A 25170-nucleotide genomic window follows, 5' to 3' on the forward strand; every position below is an offset into this window, starting at 1 on the left:
ATAGAAAAAACGAAGCTCCGCTCCTACCCCGGCAAATCAGCTGGGTCAGCGTTTATCTTTCTCCGATGCCTGCAGGCTGTTCGAGACTCCAGTCTCCTCAGTCAATATAGAAGGGACAGTAAGATTTTATATTACCTACTGGCGGTCGCCAGTAGGTATATATAGTTAGGATTTTTTCTCTATGGGTTTTTTGAAAATTCTATGTCTAATAACTTTGGCGTTTGTGGACGGAATCGGCTGAAATTTTCAGGAAAATGGCACATTTTGTTTCCGAGCAGCCCTTGAAAATTTGGGGGGGGTTCGTCCAGTGGGGGCCGAGAAAAAAGGGGGGTCCCAAAACGTGTTTTTAACATTGAGTTTTCCATAGGGCGGTTGGCCTCACTTTTAGCCCGAACGGCTGAATGGATTTGCACGAAACTTGGCAAAATTGTAGGGACTGGTAGCCCGATGTGCCTTTTGTAGGTCTCAATATATGTGCTCCAGTGGATTTTGAGAAATTAACGTTTAAAAAAAGATATATATCTGTAACAGCGGACCGGTTAGCGCTCTGGTTCGCGGACTTTTCGCGCAACGGAGCTTTGTGAAGCGAAGCTGATTGGTTCTCCGGCGTCTGTCAACATTCCAAACAGTCCGTAGCGGCCGCCATCTTGTCTCTCGGTAGGATCGAGAGACAAGAGGAGGTCAAAACAAAGGGGGAAATAACTATAAGGGGGCATAGTAGATCCTCGCTGACCCCCTAGGTTTGATGTGGAGGTTTTAAAAGGGCCCCGCGGGGCAAAAAAAAAACAAAATAATAATAATCGAACGGCTGAATGGATTTGCACGAAACTTGGCAAAATATTAGGGACTGGTAGCCCGATGTGCCTTTGCTAGGTCTCAATATATGTGCTCCAGTGGATTTTGAGAAATTAACGTTGAAAAAAAGATATATATCTGTAACAGCGCTCCGCTTCGCGTACTTTTCGCGTTACGGAGCTTTGCGAAGCTGATTGGTTCTCCGGCGTCTGTCAACATTCCAAACAGTCCGTAGCGGCCGCCATCTTGTCCCTCGGTAGGATTGAGAGACAAGAGGAGGCCAAAGCGAAGGGGGAAATGACCATAAGGGGGCATAGTAGATCATTCCTGACCTCTTAGGTTTGATGTACCATTTTGCCAAGTTTGGTGTAATTCCGTTCAGCCATTCAGGCTGTAGACGTATGTAAATGTCCTATGGAAAATTGCATGGGGAAAACACATTTGAAAGTGTTGAAATTTAGAACCAATTAAAATGTTACTTTGGTTTTGTATTTGTGTGTGATGAAAGTTAATTGGTTATGTATATATGTCAAATGAGAGGAAACCACAGCCATTTTGTGATACTACTGTCTGAGGTACATTTGTGAGGAATTTTTGGTGGTGAATTTCTGGTGTTTGATTTACACAGTACTAACACTTCTGCTACTTTTAAAAAGGTGAGTTGTTAATTTGTAAGGGGAACTATGTTGTACACTTGAAGATAATTTGAAAAATGTTTTCTGTTATTTATTTGCAGTCCTTCTGTTATACTAAATACTTGATGAAGTTAGTTTTATATTATGTATTACTAAAAACGATAAATGAAAGTGATTATTTTTTTCTGCAATTTACAGCAAGCAATTTCAAAATAAAATGGCTCACAATGAAGAGACCGTGGCAATTTCTTTTGAATTGTCCACTACATTGATTGAAATTGAGAGCACCAATAATGAAATATTGTCACAAGGAGGACATGACTTGTATGATTCCATTAGATTGATTGAAATGGACAGCACCAAGAATGAAATATTGTCACAAGGAGATGACTTGAATGATTCCACTACATTGATTGAAATTGAGAGCACCAATAATGAAATATTGTCACAAGGAGGAGATGGCTTGTATGATTCCATTAGATTGATTGAAATGGACAGCACCAATAATGAAATATTGTCACAAGGAGGAGATGACTTGAATGATTCCACTACATTGATTGAAATTGAGAGCACCAATAATGAAATATTGTCACGAGGAGATGACTTGAATGATTCCACTACATTGATTGAAATGGACAGCACCAATAATGAAATATTGTCAGAAGGAGGAGATGACTTGAATGATTTTTTTGATCAATCTCTTGATGGCGAATTTATCGAGTGTTTGGAGACCATAGAGTTACAAGAATCATCATTGCAGACTTTTAATGAGGAGATTCCAGATGAGATGATTGAAGAGGAAATTACTGATGAGGACATGTTACTAGTTGTTTCAAATTTAGAAAATTCTGAAGAATAAATTTATATTTAGAAATCAAAAATTGTTTGAGACATTATTTATTTTTATTTTTAATTTATGAGGTTGTAGCGAAGTGATTGTAGTATAAAATGAGACTTATAGTATAGAGTGCAACATTTTTATGTTACATGGTAAGTTTAACTGTTTAGCGGATAGATGCACAGCTATTTAATTGAAAAAGTTGAAATGAGGATCAAAAGTCTCTTGTAGTTTTATAGGTGCTCACCAAGGTGGCGTCGAGGGCCCAACGACGTCAGGCTAGATACTGAAACGTGAGGCCAGAGAATCTCTGGTCTCATCCCTTAGTTGGCACACAAACTGTTGTCCCTCCTTGAAAACAAGAAAGTGACTTCCATTCAATGTTCATTATAGTTCATATTTACAATCATTTGCAGCGTTAATCTTTTAAGCACGCCTTGAAAGACAGTGCTTAAAAGATTAACGCTGCAAATGATTGTTTAAAACCATCAATGAGTTTTGAAAAAAAACAAAAAGAGAACTTTAATATGGAATAAATATGAACTATAATGAACATTGAATGGAAGTCACTTTCTTGTTTTCAAGGAGGGACAACAGTTTGTGTGCCAACTAAGGGATGAGACCAGAGATTCTCTGGCCTCACGTTTCAGTACATGGTAAGTTTACTCATATTTACTTCCCTTCTGCCACTATATTATCTCCAATGTGTATTTGACATGTCTTCTTCATCTCCGGCCTCCTTTCTCTCACTGTGTGTCTCCGATGCATCTTATCGCTGGTATTTTGTGTAATTACAGAAGAGAGTAAAATAAAATAGTTCGGAACGTGAAAAGGGGGCAAAGTAGAGTACTCCTCACCCCCTAGGCCTTTTTAGGCGGTCCCAAAAGGATCAGTTTCTGCTTTCCTGAGAGATTATGGTATGAGTTCCATATACCACAATAACTTGCATTACAACATGCAAGATATCTATCTCCTATTACCAACTTTTGGAGATATTCGCGCTAAGCGCGAATATCTCCAAAAAGTAACACCTGCCCTGAGCAGTTCTTAGCCATGTTATCCAATGGGAGGTGGATAACATGGCTAAGAGTATTAGCTCGGTAATGCATGAATATCGCTGACTTTTTAGCGATATTCATGCATTGCGGCCGTTTATTATCGCATTTGCGATAAACCTTGATAATAGTAAGGTTTATCTTCGATAATTTCTGACGATGCTTAGTGGTAAAAAATTGGTTGGTAAGCATCGTTAGCGATAAATATCGCTTAACTTTGGTAATATGCCCCAACGTCTGTTAACGTTCGATTCGAAGGAAATGAGGAAGTGTTGAAAAACATTGTCTGCGCCATCTTGCCTTTTTTGAAATGCCACACTTTTGTCGTGCACGGCAGCCATTTTAGATGTCTTGACCAGACCCACTCTCTGCACGCTGTCGATTCGTAGCATGGCTCCTCACCCTCGTAAGCATCTCCCCCAGGCACTGGTCACCACCGCTCTCTGTCTTATGCATGGGCAATAAACCTTCCCCCATCTGCGCTGCTCTTCCCTGAGAATCACACTCTGTGCCCGCCCGACACCTCCCTTTCGCCCTATTCACTACCGCACCCTCTGACACTCCTCTTCCTCTGTGTCCGAATGTCCAGGCCGGTCCTAGGCTATCAGCTAGCCCTGCAGATGTAGTTTATGGCCCCAGCTGTAAAGAATCACCCCTCTTCAAAGGAGTTATAGTAGATCAAGGCCCACACCCGATGTGATCCGTCACAGCACACGCGTTCCTACTATCTGAAAACCATCCTGTATTGTGATTGGGGAGGGGACCGAGCCTGAAGCGGAAGATTCCAGGAATGACTCTTTGTACATCAAAGTTTTTACAATTATGTGTCACATTAAAAATATATAGCACTCCAACAAAGTAGTAGGAATATAAAACTTTAATAACATATAAATATATACAACAAAACAAAAACAGTAAAAACATTTAAACAACGAAGAGACCGTGGCAATTTCTTTTTAATTATCCAATAGATTTATTGAAATTGACAGCACCAATAATGAAATATTCTTGTCAGTAGCGGTCTGTTGTGCGAATAGTTCCAAGGCAGCAGAACGCGCTGAAATCTAGATGGCACGAAAGTGATGTCTAGTAAGTTGCCGCCCAGCAAAAAACGGCGTGGGGCGCCGCGGGGGTGAGTGAGTCCAGTAGGCACCACAGCTATTCTTACCGGCATTGCAGAATTACTGCTGGGGACAATGCCTGTGCTGTAGCAGGGTCACAGCAGAAACAAAAAGGATTCTGTTGAAGATGTTGTTGGTTTTCAATTTGAAAACAGTTCTGGTGTCAACTGCTATGCTAATGTAGTGGTTAATGTTTTGTTTTCTCTAGAAAATGTAAAAGAGGGGGAGGCAGTCCAAAGTTCCGTTAAAAGGGCAAAGGAAAGGATCGGTGGTTTGAACTATCAGTCAAAAAGGGGAGGGGGTGCAATAATTTTTCCTACCGGGTCACACTGTGCTTTCACCGGAAGTAAGGTCTGCAGGATTGTAGTAATTCAAAGTGAGGCTGGCGCCAGCATGGGAGCGCCGACGTCCCGCGGATACAGTTTCGTCACTCCACGGGCGATCATGGCAGTCATTCCCCATCGGGGGTCGGAGACTCCCGCGGCTCCTCTAGAATCTTCAAGGTCGTGGAGGACTACGGTGGTGGAGTCAACCAGTGACCGGGCCATTTCTTTATGTTGGGCCCGCTCTTGCCAGGTCGACCGCCATTTTGAGAGTTCGGCAGCTACCGGCGATCGCGGGGTCACATGAGCGGACGGGCTCCACCCTGCCGGGCGAGACGTTGCAGCATGGCCACAGTGGAAGAACCGTTATCTAGGTCGTTCCGAAACTGTGCAGCACTGTAGTTGTTAGGATGCCACCGCCTGGAGCGCTGAGGGTGCAGCTGGGAAGCCTCCACCTGGGGAGGCGGGAGAGGCCTGTTCGCACCGTCTCTCCCTCCCAGTGCACCCCACGGCGTCTCGCTTGAGATTTGTTATGGCCGGACCAGGCGATGAGGACGAGGGGGGGGTCGGAGGCATGTGCAAGACATCCCCCTCCAGTGTTGTCGCAGCCATTATAAAAGAAAGAAGTGTCCCGTCCGTCTTCGGGCCGGGCTTCCGGTGGATGTCGGCCGGACGCCCCTGGCTCTGGCCCCATGAACGGGTTTCTTGGTTTATCGGCTGCAGCCGGATCCCGTCGGCCTCGGCCCCCCGACCGTTGGTGGTCGGACCGGAAGAGCATGTGGCGGGACTACCTGCAACTCTCAAGGGCCACCGCGGCCGGACTGGGAGAGAGAGGGGAGGGTCGAGGAGACATTCCCCCCCCCTGCAACTGTTCAGCGTTGTAAAGGCAATCCCCTGGCCGGGCCCAGCTGGTCTCGGCCTCTCCTCCGGCTACACCCTACGTTAGGATCTCCTGGCCGAGGCGTGGCAGCAGGACCTGCCTTATATGGGCTGCTCCCGGCTGGGCGTAGCCGGAACCCTGCCCCACCTTGGAAGTTTCCAGAGTGGGGGTGGATGTTCTACTGACTTGCATTTTCCCTAGTCTATCGATTTTTTTGGCGTGGCAGGCGGTGGGACAGCGAGGGGTGATTTGGTTTCTCTTACTGTTTTTCTGGTCTCTCACCACTGGCATATTTTAACGTTTTCTTGTTTCTAGGACATTAATAGGTTTTATCATTACGTTATGTTATCGTTTCTTTGTTCGTTGTTTAATAAAAGTTCATGTTCATCAGTGGCCTACTGATTTTCGTTTTCCTATTTTTTTCTTTCCAGGTTGTTTCATGGTAAAGTTTCTGTTAACAGGATACAGTGATCACTTCGTTATTATTGCATATGTCCTTTTCACTAGGGGTGCTCTCTGGTCGGGCCAGATGACGTATCTCTAGTAAATGGTCCGGGTGAAAAAGGTGCATCAATCAGTGGGGAGTAGATAGGCATGACAGATTACAACGGGGGAGAACGGTCCGCATTACGTACCCTTTCACTACTTGCAAAGATTTTCCTACGTTTATTTGCAAACAGGGAATACCTCCAAAAAGAACTAATTCCCAAACAGTCAATGTTCGGACAATCAATCAATCAATGAGGAATGAAATAGGTACGACGTGTTAAAGGCTTGCGTTACCTACCCTTCACTATCTGCAAAGGGAGATAGAATATTCCTATTCTTCCTCGTTTGCAGGTAGAGAAGATCGTTAAGAGAATTAACTTCGAACAATTCAATGCTCGATTGAAACAATCAACAAGGGGTACTGTGAACACAAATGAACGCCGCTTATATACATACGCATTGCTATTTTCAACAGGTTGTTCCTAATGTTTCTATTTTAGCGAGGTCAAAAGAGATCCCATTAGTGGCCTACTGATTTTGCTCGATTCCTTTTGTTTTTTTACACGATTTTTCGCTATCTGCAAAGACTAAACAGAGTATTGCGACTCTGTGCTTGTTTGTAAATAGAGAATGAACCAAAGAGAACAATCAATCAAATGGAGAGAGAAGCAGGCACGACGGATTACAAAGGGGGAAAGGGCTGCGTTAACTACCCTTCACTATCTGCAAAGAGAGAGTACTCCTAATAGAAATGAGGGGTGGGGGGCAGCAATCAAAGCAGATCAGTGTGCATAAACACGAAAAAAAAAATTCTTACCACGTACTTGACATTCGACAGCTTATGATATTTGCTATTAAAAAACCATTGAAATTCACTGAAAAAACCATAGGTTATAGACCATATATAGTTAGGAATTAGCATTTACAAAACCTTGAAAATTCACTGAAAAAACCATAGGTTATAGACCATATATAGTTAGGAATTAGCATTTAAAAAACCTTATTTTACTCACACAAAACCATTGAAATTCCATATATAGTTAGTTGCACTAACTATATATTGCGCACCCGCAATCCACTGCTGATGATGTCACATATTACATCATTCATGACATGGTCAGTGACATCACTGATGACATCACTGATGACATCTCAAATGACATCACTGATGACATCCCTGATGACAACATCCAGTGACTATGTTTCTGTAAAGTTAAAATATGTCTTACATATTGAAGAATGAGTGGATGTATAAGTGTCTGGACGAAGGATTTAGTAGGTGCATGACTGAATGTATGAGTGAGTGATTAAATGTGTCTCACTGAGTGCATGGGTTAGTGACTAAACTGTCTTAATTTGTGCATCATTATGTCTGTTGTTCTGTAAACTGCTGCATGTGTTGATCAGTAGCTATATGAGTAACTATATGGGTTATTGATTGATTGCCCAAGTATTTGCATGGGAGACTGAGTGTGTGTGTGGCTGGATGGGAGGTGTGTGACTCTGTACAGATCAATGTGTACTTGTATCAATGATTGTATAAGAGAGTAAGTATGTGTTAGTATATGGTTGAAAACGTAAGGTGCTCTATGTTTAACTGTATAGAGTAGAAAATGGAAGTGTGATTGATTCTTTACAGGACTGACTAGGTGTGTGAGTAACTCCATGGATGAGTGGCAGAGTGTGAGTGTCTGTATAGGTGTATGAGTGCATATGATTGTGTTGTAAACATGAGTGATTGTATGTATGAATGATTGTATGGGTGAATGAGTGAATGTGTGTGTAGACGTAGGAATCAGTGAGTACGTATGTAGTAACTAGTATTGGTGTGTCAATGGTTTCAAAAATTATACTCTGTTTTTAACACTGGGTGAAACAGAGGTTATATTAAAATGTGAGGAGATGCATTGTATTGTCACATGAATGATATCATCAGTGATGTGATCATTGATGTCAAGTGAGATGTCATCAGTGATGTCATTTGAGATGTCATCAGTGATGTCATCAGTGATGTCACTGACCATGTCATGAATGATGTAATATGTGACATCATCAGCAGTGGATTGCGGGTGCGCAATATATAGTTAGTGCAACTAACTATATATGGAATTTCAATGGTTTTGTGTGAGTAAAATAAGGTTTTTTAAATGCTAATTCCTAACTATATATGGTCTATAACCTATGGTTTTTTAAATGAATTTTCAAGGTTTTGTAAATGCTAATTCCTAACTATATATGGTCTATAACCTATGGTTTTTTCAGTGAATATATATATATTTCATAATTTGGTTATTTATGACTTAAATCAATTTAAACTACAACATAGCTTGCAATTGATTTTTAAAGGGACAGAAGCTAAGTAAAAGGTTTTAAGAAACGCACAGTCTTGGCAGAACATCAAACCTTGGCAAGACAAGACATTTATGAATAGAACTGGTGCATTTTAAAGTTTGTAGCAAGCCAAGAGACATTGAGACTTGTCTAACAAGACGAAGTAAACCTTGGCAAAGTCAAGGAAACCTTGTTCAATATGTTATTAAAAATTCTGTGTATATAGAGAGAGTTTAACGTATGGACAATAACAAATTGTTTAAAAATCTGATTGTTGATTTAAACGTTGGGCAAACTGGTAAATAGCAGTGGAGAAGGGTTGTTCTTTCCTTCTTATCATCCCATTGCAGATCCCCATTGGTAGAAGAGTTTACAGAAGACTTCAGGTACGAGGGTTTTGCATGAAGAATTCTGTTAAGTTCACTAACCAGTTTTATAACTAACGTTTTATTTATAAGAGGTCATGTACTGATAATAATCTTATTTTCAAGGGTCTAGAGATTGACGCTGAGTAATACAGAGCTAAAAGTGTGTGAGCAAAGGCCGCAAGAGTTTATGGTCAGTAACTAAGTGTTTAATCTTCACTGTCTAAGGAGGTAACTTGGAGAGTTATTGATGGTAATCTTTTAACTTCAGAAAAATTACGTGAAACCAGAAGCAAGCACGTATCAAGTAAACAGTTGACGGCCTGGAGCACAAACAAGAGAAAACAATTTCTGAAGACAACATTTCTTTATTTGTTGTATGTTTGTTTTCTCGGTCCACTTCCCCTTTCCCTTTGGGGAAAGTTAAATCAGTCAGTGTTGGTTTCCTGACTGCGTTGACTTAATCCTGAGGGAGTTGGGAGTTTGCAGCTTTGGAGGAAACGTCAGGAGTGCTTTCAGGACTACTTAACATATGTGTAATGTATTGACACCAAGCCCCAAATTCAAACCATTAAAAATTCCAATTAGGAATTATAAGTTATTTTAATACACCCACACTCCCTGCCTTCACTTAGATTTACAATTCAAAGAACTCCGCTTCAAAATGTAGTGTGTGCAACCACACACATTTTGTGTCTTTGTGAGGGTCCATTTATGAATCATGCCACAGGTTGTTCCTGTGGGTGAGGACCCTAGTAACATATATATACATATTCTTTATATATAAATACATATACCATTACAGGTTCAAAAATAATACCATTACAATGCTTATATCTGAGATAAATGTAAGGTGAGCACTGATTTACCTGGGTGCTGTGACTTACTGATCTCGGATACACTACACATATGCACTTTTTTATTCTCTTGCTTTTTCCTCCCTCAGTTTGTTGAAGCTTGTTATTTGGGACGATGATGCTATACCCATATAAAAAGACTTCTCACTCCTCCTTTAGTTGTAGTGAGTCTAAAGTCACTAAATCAATAGTGATCATTATATAAGTGTCTGACCATTCAAAGTTCTCAAATGTTATCAAACAATCTCCACTATCCTTACAATAAGCTGGGATGATTCACCACGAAGGGCGAGATAAATTAATCAATATTAATAACCATGATCTCCAAAATGCTGGTGTTTTAGGAGACTATCAGCTTACCTGATGGATTTGTTAGACTCTTATGCAATTTAGTTAAGACATAAAAAAGCGGTGACCCTAGGCTAGTCAGATCTTCAAGAAAGCACATTCATATTCATTTGAGATACCCAAGCCTCTCCACTGAATCCGACTTTCTGGGTATCTTTGGACTGAGGCCTTGTAAACCTCAATAGTGATAGTATCATAACATTCCTTTTGTGATAACTGTTTCATATTCTCACCTTCATACAATGGAATATCCATCATTTCCACGTTATCCCCTTGTCGGAATTTAAGTATAATTTTTCAAGTTTTCCAATGCTTTCCGCTGAGATAGAGTTTTCACCTATCTGGGTCTTGTTATCCCTCATAGATATCAACTCCTGAGTTAACATGAAAAACAACTATGTTATCATGTGGCAATGTAGGGATGACTCAGGATAGTGGTTTGAAGCCACGACAGCTTGAGGCATCTCCATCAATGCCTAATGCATTTAGCATTGATTCCATATTAACAATCGAGTCTTCATAATCACTTTCTCTCAATAACAATTCTAGAACAAGTAGCCCCTATGCCTCCCCAATTTGTGGAACACAATTAGAATGACTTACAAACTCTGCACTGAAAGGTTTATTTGCCATTTTGTGTACTTTGCTCAATTTAGATGTTCTGATGAACTGAGAGAGGCGTTCGTAATACATCAATTGGTGTAGAACACATACCCTTTGCCTTGAATCTCACAAAGCGCCTTTGCTACATGACTCCAGTCCAACTCTACGGATTCATTTTTCCGCCACTTCTCAATCTCTGTGGTGCTGCTATCAGTCGAGGCTCCAACAATAATTTCTGTAAAATATTCACAGGCTGGAAAAGCCCATTCGACGTAAGAACCAAGGCACAGGTTTATTAGCAGCTCTCCTTTCACACCACCTGGTAACAAAAATGATCAGAACTGCATAATTGATTAACTTTTTGAAGAAGTTAAAAATAAATTACCTTTGAGCACTCCTGTTACATCTGTTGTAAATATAAATTGAATTACACTTTAGTCTGAGGACCATCTCCAAACAAATTTAGTTAAATAAAATATTAAGGTACAATTGTATTAAACAAAGTAAAAAAAAAAATCACATTTGTAAGTTGTAATTCTTGAACACAAAACATTACAGGATGCATTGAGAGCAATATGGATATGTGAATGAGTAAAATGTTAGAAGTTGACCCTTCTGTGATCACTGACCATATCTTGGTAGCTGTAATGCTCACAACATCAATATCACCTTTTCAAACAATAGGAGTTTTACAGGGCTAAAGAGAGAAAATATTCACTCATTCCCTCTCACGCTGCTGAAAGGCTGATACATTTGTTAGGGGTGTGAGAAATGACATCAAGTTCAGAATCTAGCCTTGGACACATGATTCAATACTCCCTCTCAGCATCTGCCCTGGGATGACCTCCTGTATGCATTATATCCAATGGCACTTGTAATATTATAGCTGGGATATCCATCAGGTTTCTAATGGAGTAACCCGCCCACCGAATTTGTGGCATAACAAAACTTGAGGAGGCCCCCTCTAAGTACATACAGGGGGTCCAATACTCCTGCACTAGTCAGGAGCTCTCAGCCATCATCCATGCACAGTACCAGAAGGATCCCCCAGAAGCTAGGAACCTCCGCACTACAGGGGTTGCAGGGGTTTAATATGCCACTGCACCACACTCTAAATCCGGCCCATAGTCTCTTTTTCTAACTTCTGTATAATATGTACACAAAATGATATGCAATCTTCTTCCCCATCTCCCTGACATCCCTCCTTTAAGCACAAATGCCTAACGTGCCAATTGGCTCAGGATGGCACTCAGCTTCCTCGTGACTTCCTTCAAACAAGAAATCCTTTATTTTCTTGTCTGCCACACTTCTTTCCCTCTTTTCTCTCCTCTTCATCCCTTCACACCCTCCTTTACAAAGGAGACAAAGACATGTTGTGATGGATCCAAATAATCATGCACCTCCAAAAAGACCGTCAGAAAATCATTTAATGCTTTTTCTAAGATATTTGAACGGAGTGGTAGGCAGGATATAGGCTGGTAGTTCTTAACCTCAGTTGGATCGTGGGACTTTTTTGTAAGATAGGGCACACCAGTGTTTTTTCCATGCTTTTGGAAAGTGCCCTAAGATAAGTGCTTCATTTAAAATTATGATAAGATAAGTTGCAGCTATGCGGGGGAATCATTTGTAGTACTTAAGACAGAGACGGATCCATAGGGGTACCTGATTTAGTGGTTTCCAACAATCCTGTTAATCTTGTTAAAGGAGTAAAATTGTCACAGGAGCGTGGCTTGGATGCCAGCGGGATTGGTCACTCGTCTGAGTACTCTGAGGTGGCATGGGAGGTTTCAACCTCCTCCCACAGAATGTCCTCCTCGTATGGCAAAGGAACCACATTGAATGATGAAGCTGTCAGCATTAGCTTTCATTATGTCAACGTTTGCAGTAAGTAGAAAACTGCATTTTATATTTTTTCTAGCCTTTGTGATTTCCTCAGGACTTGCGTCTGCCATTTTGTTATTTGCTGCTAGGTTGTTTCTCCACAAAATAAATAGCAGCATATCCGTTTTACCATGGGGCACTAATGTTTTGTTGCTTTACTGGATGTTTAGTGAATGAATGCTTTTCTTGCACTGACGTTTGTCAGTTTTATACCTCCACAGTGGTATTGAGGTATTTTATATTATTTCTGGATTCCTCCTGGCACTTTCAGATATTTCCTTACTGTGATGGAAATTTCTTCAACACAAAGTGTCTAATTTAACCTGTATTACTGTGCACCCCATCAGGCTCTCTTCTTATTTTGGCTGATTGCTGCTTCAGTGCTACCTGTGAATGGGGAGAACTAAGCCTGCGTGTTGTTCTGTCAACAATTCCTCGCCATCTGTATTTGACTTAAACATTTTTGCGTTCTCCAAGATAACATGGTGGATTCAGAGCAAGGTCTAATAACAGGTGTTCCGGCATCAAGTATACCACTTCGTACTTTCAAAATTGCATCCAAACTATCTAGCACGTCGGTGCTTCACCAACTATATCACCTCCTCCAATTTCTATGGAACAACTTCTTGAGGAAATTCTGGCACTTTTAGCCATATATGGAAAATACAAATATTCATCTACAATAGTTAGATGATAAATGATCACATAAGGAGAGCAGGGTTGTTCAATAAGTGAATAAAGTGTTGTCTTTTTACTCTGTCAACAGTCAGGTCCGCTCTATGCAGCCTCAAGTTTCACATCTTCAAAAGCAGATTGAATACACATTTATTGTTTAGTAGAGGGACTTGTGGGCCCTAATCTGGTCTTCTTTTTTCAATAATTTCAAAAGCTTCTCGATCTTCCTGAAACTCCACCACTGAACATTCAGAGTGCTCATTGCTTAGGTCGTATTTCAGAGTCTAATTCTTCCTCAAATAAACTGAGATGAGTCATCTTGTATTGTTTGGAATACACAGATTTGTTGAAAGTCTTACAAGCAGTCAAGGTCAAAGGTAAAATCCCCTGGCATGGCTCTACTCATTTCTTTTACTAAGACTTTGGTAAGGCAACAGCGGATACAAGAAAAACATTTTTGGGCATGAGTCCAGCGTTAGGTAAATTCAATGCCAGGTTTGGCCAATTTCATTTTTTTTTTTTTAAGGTCACTTATAAAAATAAGACAAAGTCTTACGAAGATAATTCTCTTCTTCAGCGATGTTGGACAACTGTAAACTAGAGGATATCGAAATTACTAGATCTACTGTTTATTTTATTTTACAAAGATGTCAATAAATAATGCAGTCCTAGTTATGTATTTCATGTATTGTCTTTGTTAACATTTGTATAACTTGTTTCTCCTTCATTTATTAGGTACTGCCTTCTTCATGAGTCATACATGTGACTCTTTGTACATCTGATGATGCACCTCTTTCCTCCTGAATCCATTCCTAGAGCTTCAGTTGTTGTACCATTTCCCTTATGTGCCTCTACCACCCTCACTTTTTGTGTGTTTTTTCTGGTATGTAATTTTTCTACTTTATATATGGTTTATGTCTCTTTCTTCTTTTTGTGCCTTATTTCTTTTATTTCTTCTCCTTCTATTTTCTCTCTTTGGAAGGTTTTTATCAGGTTCCTATACCTCTTTCTTCATCCTTTCCACCCTCATTTTGTTCTTCAACTTTTCTATTTCTTTCTCCCTGTCTTCTAGTCTCTTTCCCTCGCTTTCTTTTTTCTCTAACTTCAATGTTTGTCTTATATGCAATCTATTTGATATGTTACTACACCTTCAGGGTTATGTTTTAGCATATTTATATTTTTGTCTGAAAATACTAGTTATTATTGCTTGTTTTAATATTGCAGAATGAATTATTGTATTGTAAATGGCTTTAAGACTTATCTCATGGAATGTTAACCCCTTCGCTGCTAGGCCTTTTCCCCTCCTGTGCTAAGCCTTTTTTTGGCGATTTGGGGTAGTGCGCGCTTAGGCCCCTGTAACTTTTTGACCACATAAGGTATCCATGCCAAATTTGCGTCCTTTTCTTCCAACATCATGTGGATTCTAAAGATGCCCAGGGTTTGTGGATTCCCTTGGAGGGGTCCCAGAAATTAAGCAAAATACAGTGACATTTTAGTTTTTTTTTCAGAAAAATGGGAAAAACGAGCTGCAAATGAAAGTCTCTGGGTTTTTCCCTGCAAATGTTATCAAAAAAGGGTGTGTGGGGCTGAAATCTCCATTTCTCAGCTTTTAGGGAATGACAGTCTTTTCTCAGAGAACCAACATTTTTCACACAGTTTTGGCATTTTTCTGGGACATAGCCTATTTTTGCTATTTTTAGAGCTTTCAACCTCCTTCCAGTTAATGGTAGAAATGAGTTTGAAAGCAATAATGGATCATGGAAAGCTATACATTTTCGAAAAGTAGACACAATTCTAAATTCAGAAAGGGGTCATTTGTCTAAATCCATGAAGGTTTCTTTATAGAAACTAACATTTAAATATTGGAATAATTGAAAATTAGTTGAAAATAACAGCCTTTTGTCTCACCGTTTTTACCTATAACTTCTTGTAATTTTGACAGCTCTTTGAAAGCAATATATCGTTACATCCGTGTGACCTTCCTGGTTGTGGGGATATATAGGACTTCTAGTTTCACCGAGAACCCGACGAACCCAGAGCCAAATACTGAGCAGCAACTTTCAATGGTATATTATTATTTACTGGGTATAGAGCACTTATTCGGAAAAATCGGTATGAAAGACACCTATGTATTTCTGAATTGGTTACAAATTATAGAGTTTAGAAACAGTATATATTTGTACATTTTTAAAATTGGCAATACTCATATTAGTATTTGAATTAATGGTCATTTTTCCTAAATATGTTTTTTTTACACAATGTCTTTCATTGGGAAGAGAGAAATGCATGAAAACTCAATAGGTAATAACAGTTGATTTACAAATCTGAATTACCCTAAGTCTCCCGATAAAAACGGTACCTCACTTGTGCCTAGCTGTAGTTTTTGCATCCTAGCTCTGCCGGCACCTAGGTAAACCTAGCAAATCTATACATTTCTGAAAACTAGACACCCAGGGAATTCAGGGTGGGTTGACTCTACCTGCTGACACCATGTTCTGTTACCCAGAATCCCTTGCAAATCTAAAATATTTTCAAAAAAACGCATTTTCCTCACATTTCGGTGGTGGAAAGTTCTGGAATCTGCGTGGATCAACAAATTTCCACCCACCCCGTGTTCCCCCAGGTCTCCCGAAAAAAATGGTACCTCACTTGCCTGGGTCCGCCTAGTGCCTGCGACAGGAAACAGCGCAAAACGCAACGTGTTTGCACCGCAATTTCGCAGTGAAAACAGGCCCTTTTTTGGCAAAGTGCCTACCTTTCGTTTTTGAACCCTAGCTCGGCCGGCCTCTAGGGAAACCTAGCAAATCTATACATTTTTGAAAACTAGACACCAACGGAAATTCAGGATGGGGTGACTCAACTGCCTCCCACCAGGTTCTGTTACCCAGAATCCCTTGCAAACCTAAGAAATTGACAAAAAAATGCATTTTCCTCACATTTCTGTGATGGAAAGTTCTGGAATCTGTGTGGAGCAACAAATTTCCACCCACCCTGTGTTCCCCCAGGTCTTCCAAAAAAAATGGTATCTCACTTTGGTGGGAGGCAGTTGAGTCACCCCATCCTGAATTCCCATGTGTGTCTAGTTTTAAAAAATGTATAGGTTTGCTAGGTTTCTCGAGGTGCCGACAGAGCTAGGGTTCAAAAACGAAAGGTAGACATTTTGCCACAAAAGGCCACGATTTCACTGCGAAATTGAGGTGCGACCACGTTGCGTTTTGCGCTGTTTCCTGTTGCAGGCACTAGGCAGACCCAGGCAAGTGAGGTACCATTTTTTTCAGGAGACCTGGGGGAACGCGGGTGGGTGAAAATTTGTGTGAGCCCAGTAATGCCACACTTTTAACCCCTTCGATGCGGATGACAAAGCCAGCTCGTCATGGGCGTTACCTGCGCTACGCGGATGACGAGCTGGCTTTGTCACAATCCGCGCGATTTTTAAATTTCAGCGCACAGCGGGAAAACCCGCTAGCGCGGTAGCGGTTAAACACAGAAATGTTTGAAATTTTTTTATTATTTCTGCTACATTTAAAGTTTGCTAGGGATTCTGAGAAAAGGATTGTTGGAGGATCCATGTTAGCCATACCCCCTTGAAAGCCCCTGGATGTCTACTTTCCAAAAATTTGTGGGTATGCTAGGTTTCCCTAGATGGCACCTGAGGAAGGAGTGAAAAACCCATGTGACCCCCCTAGCTAAACCAATTAGTTTTGACAAAATTAGTTGTTTACTTGGGCAGCGTGACAATTTGGACGCAAAAATTGCAAGGAAAATATGACAGACATTGTGAGTTTTGCAGGATATTGTGGATACAATTAATTGTTAGATTTCACCAGAGAGACATCACCATGTAGTACCATGGGTTTTCACGAATATCTACAATTGGCAGGTTAATCAGAAGCGGAATATACACCTTGGCACAGAGTCCTGGCTTTCCCTGTGGGATGGTCCCTACTGGGAATCCCCAAGGTGGAGCCAGGCAACCCTGGCGTTGATGGGGCCGTTGTGGAGATTAGGCAAGCTAATGCCCAGAGTTGCCGAGTGGGACACCAGGTTGGAGTAGGCACCAAGGTGAGAATTGTCGAGTCCGCTGACCCTGGTCCAAGACCCTGCCGCATCGGGAATTTAACCCTGGTCCCGGGCCGACTTCTGCTCCCGGGTCTGCCGCCTCTAACCAGTGAGCCACACCACTCCACTATATTTATTTAAAAAGATATACGATAAAACCACACGCTATAAATCCAACATATGCATATTTGTAATATTCCTAATGGCCGGCTGTTAGGCCAGCCAGCTCTTGTAAGTTCTGGCAATATTAATGAGCACTTCTAAATGTTCCACTCCAGTCCTACTGCAGTTCGTAATGCTAGAATCAGGCACTTTGTGATGTAAAAATAATGCAGTTCCTAATGCTAGAATATGGGCACTTTGCAATGTAAAAATAATGCAACGTGTAATGCTAGAATCAGGTACTTTGTTATGCAGAATTAATGCAATGCAATAGATGGCAACTGACTCCTGAGGCGGAAGCCGGGAGCGATGCCTGTTTTAAAATTGTATTTCTGTTCTGTTTTGAACTTGTTGAAACCTTACTCTCTGCACTTGGACACTCTCCCCCTGATCACTTCTCCCCGCGCAGACGATCTAGGCGCTGCTGCGGGTCGCAGAAGGATTACCGCCATTCTCGGGGAAGCACTCAGCCCAGGCTACGCCCACTGCCGCTAGGCCACGTCCCTTTCCACTATATAAATCGCGCCTCCCTCATCACGCGTCTTAGATGGCAACTGACTACTGAGGCGGAAGCCGGGAGCGACGCTTGTTTTAAAATTGTACTTCTGTTCTGTTTTTAACTTGTTGAAACCTTACTCTCTGCGCTTGGACACTCTCCCCCTGATCACTTCTCCCCGCGCAGCCGATCTAGGCGCTGCTGCGGGTCGCAGAAGGATTGCCGCCATTCTCGGGGAAGCCCACAGCCAGGCCACGCCCACTGCCGCTAGGCCACACCCCCTTTCTCTCTTCTCTTAAACGATGTGTCTTTCCCTGCCGCGCAGCGGGCACTCCGGCGGTACACCGAAGGCGCACCAAAGGCAAGCCCGTCTGCGCCCGTCCGCACCAGGCTGGGCCCCGGGCCCCTTCACTCTGCTTGTCCCCTCACTTACCTACCTAACCAACTCCTGGCATGCCACGATGACTGGCCCATCAGTCCTTCTACTCTGGCCCAGATTAACTCGACCTGATCGTACTAATTTCGCACGCCGGTACCTTAGCCCACGCAAAGAGCTGCCACGCCCTGCTTCCCCTCACTCCCGCTCTAAGCTCCCTGTTAGCCTCCCCCCCACGACTTCAGTCTCTCTCCTCAACACCCGGTCCGCGGTCAAGCACCAATTAGAGCTCTTCGACCTCCTTGATACTACTAAACCTGAGATCCTGTGCCTTACGGAAACCTGGTACACGGCTGCTTCCCTACCCGATATCCTTACTTCCTGATCTTACTATATCCTCTGCAATGACCGCCCTGAGGGGAAGACCGGCGGCGGAGTAGCGTTGATACTACGTTCTAATCTCCAATTCCAACCTCTTACTCACCACCCCATTATTTCTGCTGACTTTTTGGTGGCACGCTCTACGAATCTTACGATCCCTCTCACCATTGTGCTCCTCTATCGTCCCCCTCAACCCATGCCCCACTTTATTCCAGCTATACAGGACCTACTGGCCACTCTCGTGGTTAACAACTCTGCTATCCTCCTATTGGGTGACTTTAACTTTTGGCCGGGTGACCCACGTGAAGACATCATGTCCAAAGATTTCTCCGATACCCTTCACTGCCTTAACTCTACCCCTCATATATCTTCCCCCACCCATACTCATGGGCACATCCTTGATCAAGTCTGGTCTGCCAATCTGTCAATCCCCACGCCTAATATATCTCCCTGTGCCTGGTCCGACCACTCCCTGATTACCTTTTCCGTTCCCCTGAGGGGGATCAACATCCCCTGTCTCCTCAAAAACATATATGCCCGTAACTGGAATAGGGTAGATCTGACCGCTTTAGGTCATTCTCTTGCCTCATCCTCTTCCATCTTGACAGATTTACCGCCCAATAGGCAGGTAGCAACTCTCAATAACTGTCTCTCAGAGGCCTGTAATCAAGTTGCACCTCTTAGACGAGTCAGAACGCGTCACCTTCACGATGCTAATAGATGGTTTTCTAATGCCCTAAAGAACCAGAAATTAGCACTTCGGCAGGCTGAGCGCAGTTGGCGATGCAGATACTGCCCGGACCTTAAGATCCTTTACCTGACTCTTCTTCGGGCCTATAAAAAAGCTATACTCACCGACAAACTAGAACACTTTTTCCAGAAAATTAATCAGGCAGCAAACAAACCTAAGGAGATCTTTACGATCGTGCATGAGCTGGCTGCCTCCGACAGAGTCGCACCTAAACCCATTCCTTCCCAATCCCTCTGTAACACCCTTAACGTCTACTTTACTGAGAAGATCACCACCATAAAGCAGAATATCCCTTTGGCACCTCCTCTGTTCTTTTGCCCTCCACTACCCCCACCGCCCTCCTCTCTCGACCAATTCCCCCTTATTTCAGAAGAAGCCTTCTGTACCCTCTTGGGCAAAGTTAAAACGGGTTCCCCCGCCAATTTTGCCCGGCACATATTCTGAGGGAGATTTTCTCTTACTGTACAGCCCCCCCTATTACCCTGCTTAACACTTCCATCACCTCAGGAATTGTACCCGATGCCTTCAAATCAGCTACGGTTATCCCTATTATAAAAAAAACCCGGTGCCGATCCCGCTGCCCCCTCCAACTTTCGACATATTTCGCTCCTCCCACTTTTGAGCAAGATCTTGGAGAGCCATATCACTTCTTCACTCTCCACCTATGTTGAGGCTCATCACCTCCCGGCTGACCACCAGGCCGGCTTCCGGCCTGTACATTCCACGGAATCTGTTGTCCTCTCAGTGGTTGATGAGCTTAGACGAAGTGCCAACACTAATTCCCCCAGGCCTTAGTCCTGCTCGATCTATCTACAGCCTTTGACACGGTCGACCACTCCATCCTTCTCGACCGTGTCAGAGGCGCCGGCCTTCGGGGGTTGGCCCTGACCTGGCTCACCTCTTTCTTAGCAGGCCGAACTCAGGCTGTTCGACTAGAAAGTTTTCTTGCACCTACCCGCTCCGTCTCCTGCGGGTAACCCAAGGTTCCTCCCTTTCCCCCCTTCTGTTTAACCTTTACATATACCCCCTTATTGTTGCTTTACAGGACATGGAGGTCACGGCGTTCAATTACGCCAATGACCTCCAGCTTATCTTCAATCTCTCCTCCTCCCCTGACTAAGTCTCCAGGGTCCACTCCACTCTTACTTTCATTTACAACTGGATGAACCTTAATCAACTAAAATTGAATCCCGACAAGACAGAGCTGGTTCTCATCGGTGGTCCCTCTAATCCCTGGTCCTCTGCTTTTTGGCCCCCCATCCTTGGTCCCCCCCCCCGTCTCCCTCTGCCTCTGTTAGAACCCTGTTCATTAAAGTCAGCCAGGACCGCTCTTTGCGCCCCCAGATAAGCTTGACAGTCTCCTCTTCCTTTCTGTCCCTCAGAACCATCCGTAAAGTCTCACGTTACTTCTCGGCTGAAGCTCTTAAATTTGTTGTCTTGGCAATGATTCTATTCCACCTAGACTATGGCAATGCCTTTTATGTGGGCATCCCAGCCTACGAGCGCCGTCGCCTGCAGCTCATCCAAAACTAAGCGGCTCGTCTCATTTTTAGGCTCCCTAAATCTAGTCACACCACCCCTCTGCTCAAGTCTCTCCATTGGCTCCCCATCAAGGAGCGCTCGCTCTTCAAGCTGGGATGTTTGACCTTTATGTCTCTAGCTGGCACCGCTCCTGCATTCCTTAGATCTAAGATCATTGCATATGTTCCTGCTAGAAATCTTCGCTCTACCACTCAGTTCCTTCTCCTTGCCCCTCGATTTCATAAGAAGAAATCGGGTGGATCCAGGTTTTCTACACTTGTCCCCCTCTTTTGGAACTCACTCCCTCTGACAATTAGGTCTATTCCCTCCTACTTAGACTTTCGGGCTGCTCTGAAAACCCTTCTTTTTTCTTCTGCCTATACTTCTTAATCCTCCCCCTTCCTTCCTCAGTCTCAGTCCCTTCTGCAGCGCCAAGAAACCGCCTGCTAGTAGAGCGCTATACAAAACCCTTCAAGTTCAACTTCAACTTCAACTTCAATGCGTAATATGCTAAATAGATATTTTGAATGCAGGAATAATGCAATACGTAATACAATAACGAGGTAGTTGGTCATGCAGAAATAATGCAATGTGTAATACACTAATCAGGTAGTTTGTTATGCAGAAATAATGCAATGCGTAATACACTCCAGCACCGATTATGGTGCCTTAGGCGATCTCTCCACCACGTGTGCTGATTCACAGCCAGCCTCTGTCAGCAGTTGCCCCCACACAGGTATGGTGTACACAAAAAGTGCAGCTCCACACTCCGGCCCCGGTACTGCCACTCCTTTGGCAAGTATGGACTGCGATATGAGCCAAAGCAGAGGCTCCCGCTGCAGGAATGGGAGAGGCCAAGAGTGTCTCCCTCCGAACCGGTACCCTGCCCCAGGCTTCGGCACATGTTACCTGGGGGTGCGACCTCACTCTCCTCTCCCAGCGACTTGGGCCTCTGATGCAATCTTTGTGAATTCCAGGTAGCGGGACTCGGGCCTTCCCTCAATGAGGTTGGTTCAAGGTACCGCTTTTGCAACAGCTGGCTTGGGTCGTCAGCAGAGCCCTAGTTTCTGTGACCCCTGACCTGCCACAAGCCTCCAGCTGATGCCTGCAGTCTAAATCTAGAAGGCCCCCCTAACCGCGACCAGGAGCTGGTAAGAAGATCCGACTCTAAAAGGCAACCCTGCACCCGACACACCACTGCCTTGTGTGCACAAACTGATAGTGCCTAACCAACCCCTAAATTTCCAACTTACCTCTCAAAGTGGTGGTCGCACCCAGAAGACCTTTGTCCCCAAACCTGCAGTGTCTTTGAAAACAACATGGCGCCCGATGTTGAAACAGCACGCTGAAACCGGCTGCCCTAGTGCCTCTGAGGGTGCACCTTTAGTGCTAAATTGTTTCTCCATTTGCCCTGAACTAAAGTCCAGGAGCGTTGCTCCACAACCAAGTGGCCTTCTAGTCAGCAGTCACCAACTCGAAGCCCCCATCCTCATTGGTAACATTGGGCCTCAGCCTTCTGCACCCAGGCTACCCCAGTAGTAGGTATAACTAGAGTGCATCCTTGACCCTGGGGGATCCCAGAGTCTACCCCCATAACCTCAACTCCCACTACCAAATACTTACCTCAAATCCGATAACACTATTTTCCTCCATGGGATAACATTTTAAATTCTAAAAAACAAAAACAATTTTACTTACCTGTTATCAAGAAATGTCACAGAGTAGTATCTAGGTGTACTCCTTTGTGTAAGCCTATCAATCTCCAAAGTTACTTACCTGCTATTTTACTAAAACACCTATTCAAGTCTATGTACTGCATTTACTAAGTACTGCATTTCTCTGTATCCATACTGTAAATCGAGTGCATATACAATTATCATTCAAACTGTATTTCAAATGCATTAGTACTGTAAACTACTTATTGCTCACCTGTGCCAGGATTGCTTAGTTCTAGAAAATAAAACAACTAAAAGATTATTCTTATACAAAAAAATTGATCTGAAATTCATCCTTGAGTGTGTTCATTTGCTGACTGAGGGTGTACAAAAAATGCTTAACACTGTCCTCTGATACTGCCTTACTGCTCGACTACACTACCACTAATAGAGTGTAAGGTTCTCTTTAACTTTACCTCTGCCTACCATTGGGGTGCCACTGGACTCTGTGCATACTATACCTCACGTTGGGATAGTATATACAGAGCCAACTTCCTACAGGTGTTCAAAGAGGGAATGGTATATGTTGCATTGTCTGGAGTAGGAACACTGTATGGTTTATATTTAATAGATTTTGATGGGAAAAAGGTCAGTCGGATGACCTCCTGAGTGACTAAAGGAGCCTAACAAGCTGTAATAATCCTTTTTTCCGGAGTGAGCAGTTTGCCAAAATAAGTGACTCCAGACAGGACTTTGCTGGTGTTCTTGGTCTTAGTGGGTCCTGGACTGTAAGTGGGGATCCTGAGTCTTAAAAGGTAATAAGATTAACTGCTTCAAAAAGAAGAAAAATATGGACTTGGAACAATTTCTACCTTTGTAAGACTGCCAATAACAACCAAGTCAATCTAATCTAGATATAAATTAGCTGGGAATTCCAATCAGGCTAACCCCGGTGAGAATGTTTTGCCACTTGAAAGAATACTTCAGTATATACAATGGCTAACGTATCCAGCTTGTTGTAACATTCTGTGCTAACACTAATCTCCCTGGTTGGTTTTGAGACCCGAACAAAAGCCCAGGAGAGAAATATTGACATTGTAAATTCGCAAAAAGAATCCTGCGGATGAGAGGACTTTGGCAGGGATGGCATTTGAAAGATTCTCTTCAGATTGTTGCCTGGAACATCTACAAACAGGGAGCATCTTAAGGAGGGCCTCCTGGGATACCGTCTATAACCTTGCCCCACTGGACAATTTTGACTGCAAGGAAAAAAGGCTTATGACCAGGTCTACATTTGGAGCTGGCACTCCGTTCATCAGAATGGCTGAGGATCTTGATAGCCTGCCTATCAAATTCAGACGTCACTGCTGGAGTAGCAGTGACCACACCAAACCTTGCCAGAATGTTCAGTTACTGTCTAGGTACAAAACATTTGTTGGACTGCCACCACCAGTTTTGAAAACCATACACCAAACTTTAGCAAACGTTTTGTTTTTCAATAACCATAATATTTGGATAATGAAAGAGGTGTTCTAATAACTACAGCTTTCCTGAAAAAAGTGGTATACTGGAGGAAAAGCATGGTTATGTAGTTGTACTTCTTGTATAGTGATGATGATTTGAGCTGAAACCAGTCAATAATGAAATGCTGAATATGTTTTTCTTTTTCTTTTCTTTTTTTATATGTCTTTGTGATTTTATAATATGTAATGAAATTTGGTCATTTTAAATGTATGCTTTTATGAATGCTATTTAGCAATCAAATAAAGCTATTTTTGAATTGAATTGAAAATAACCAACTCAGAAGAATTGGAGTTAGTTATTGAAAAACTGTTGATGGCAGGTCACACATCTCTTACCTTAGCCTGGAGTCAAGAATATTAGGGGGGGCTTCCTTTACAACAACTGCACTGTCCTTCAGAATGATCCAAGGACAGAAGTAGAACATTGGTACCATAAAGAAGCTCAGAAGTAAAGGAGCAATAACATAATAAAAGTAAAAGACATGAACACATCTCTACGCTGAAAAGAATAGAATTGAAAAAAAAAGCAATAAAGTACAGGAAAAAAAGCATGAAAATAAGCCTAATGTAGCACAGAAATAAGAAAGATGGGAATGAAGTGTAAGGCCATATATACAGTCTTTGTCATACAGACATCCAACTAATTGACGTCACCATAGCCACACATGAGACTTAAACCCCTTTCTGTTTCACTATCTACTTTTGCCAAAACAAGGCTGGATAAAGTAGGGTCATCAATTACTAAATGGATGACAAGAATCTACAAAACATCTTGCTCTGGTGTCAATGACCTAGGTTGCTATGGGTATGCCCATATATTGATACCCTGCTCACTGCAGCACACTAGAACCACACTACTCCAAACCGAAGAGACACAACAGGCTGAAACCAGGTTTGGGTTGTATATATTTCATTTCAGAGAGGACCTAGTTCATTAGCTCAGGTCGGGCTGTTCATATTGGAGCAGGACCAAGGATGATTTGAATATGGCTGGGACTAATCCGAGGTGGCATGGTGGGCAAAATAATAATGGGTTGGAATGCAAGTGAA

The 25170-nt window shown here is 42.6% G+C and overlaps 1 protein-coding gene across 1 annotated transcript in view; it reads right to left on the reverse strand.

Moving 5' to 3' along the window:
• LOC144751975 (nicotinamide N-methyltransferase-like) overlaps positions 1–25170 on the reverse strand; it is an 84823-nt gene that overhangs the window by 54825 nt on the left and 4828 nt on the right. Inside the window, exon 2 of the mRNA XM_078639934.1 lies at positions 10752–10959. Coding sequence (XP_078496060.1) covers positions 10752–10959 — 208 coding nt within the window. The remainder of the gene's footprint in view (positions 1–10751; positions 10960–25170) is intronic.

This window comes from Lissotriton helveticus, chromosome 4_2 (assembly GCF_964261635.1).
Source record: "Lissotriton helveticus chromosome 4_2, aLisHel1.1, whole genome shotgun sequence".
In the NCBI taxonomy this organism is placed as follows: domain Eukaryota; kingdom Metazoa; phylum Chordata; class Amphibia; order Caudata; family Salamandridae; genus Lissotriton; species Lissotriton helveticus.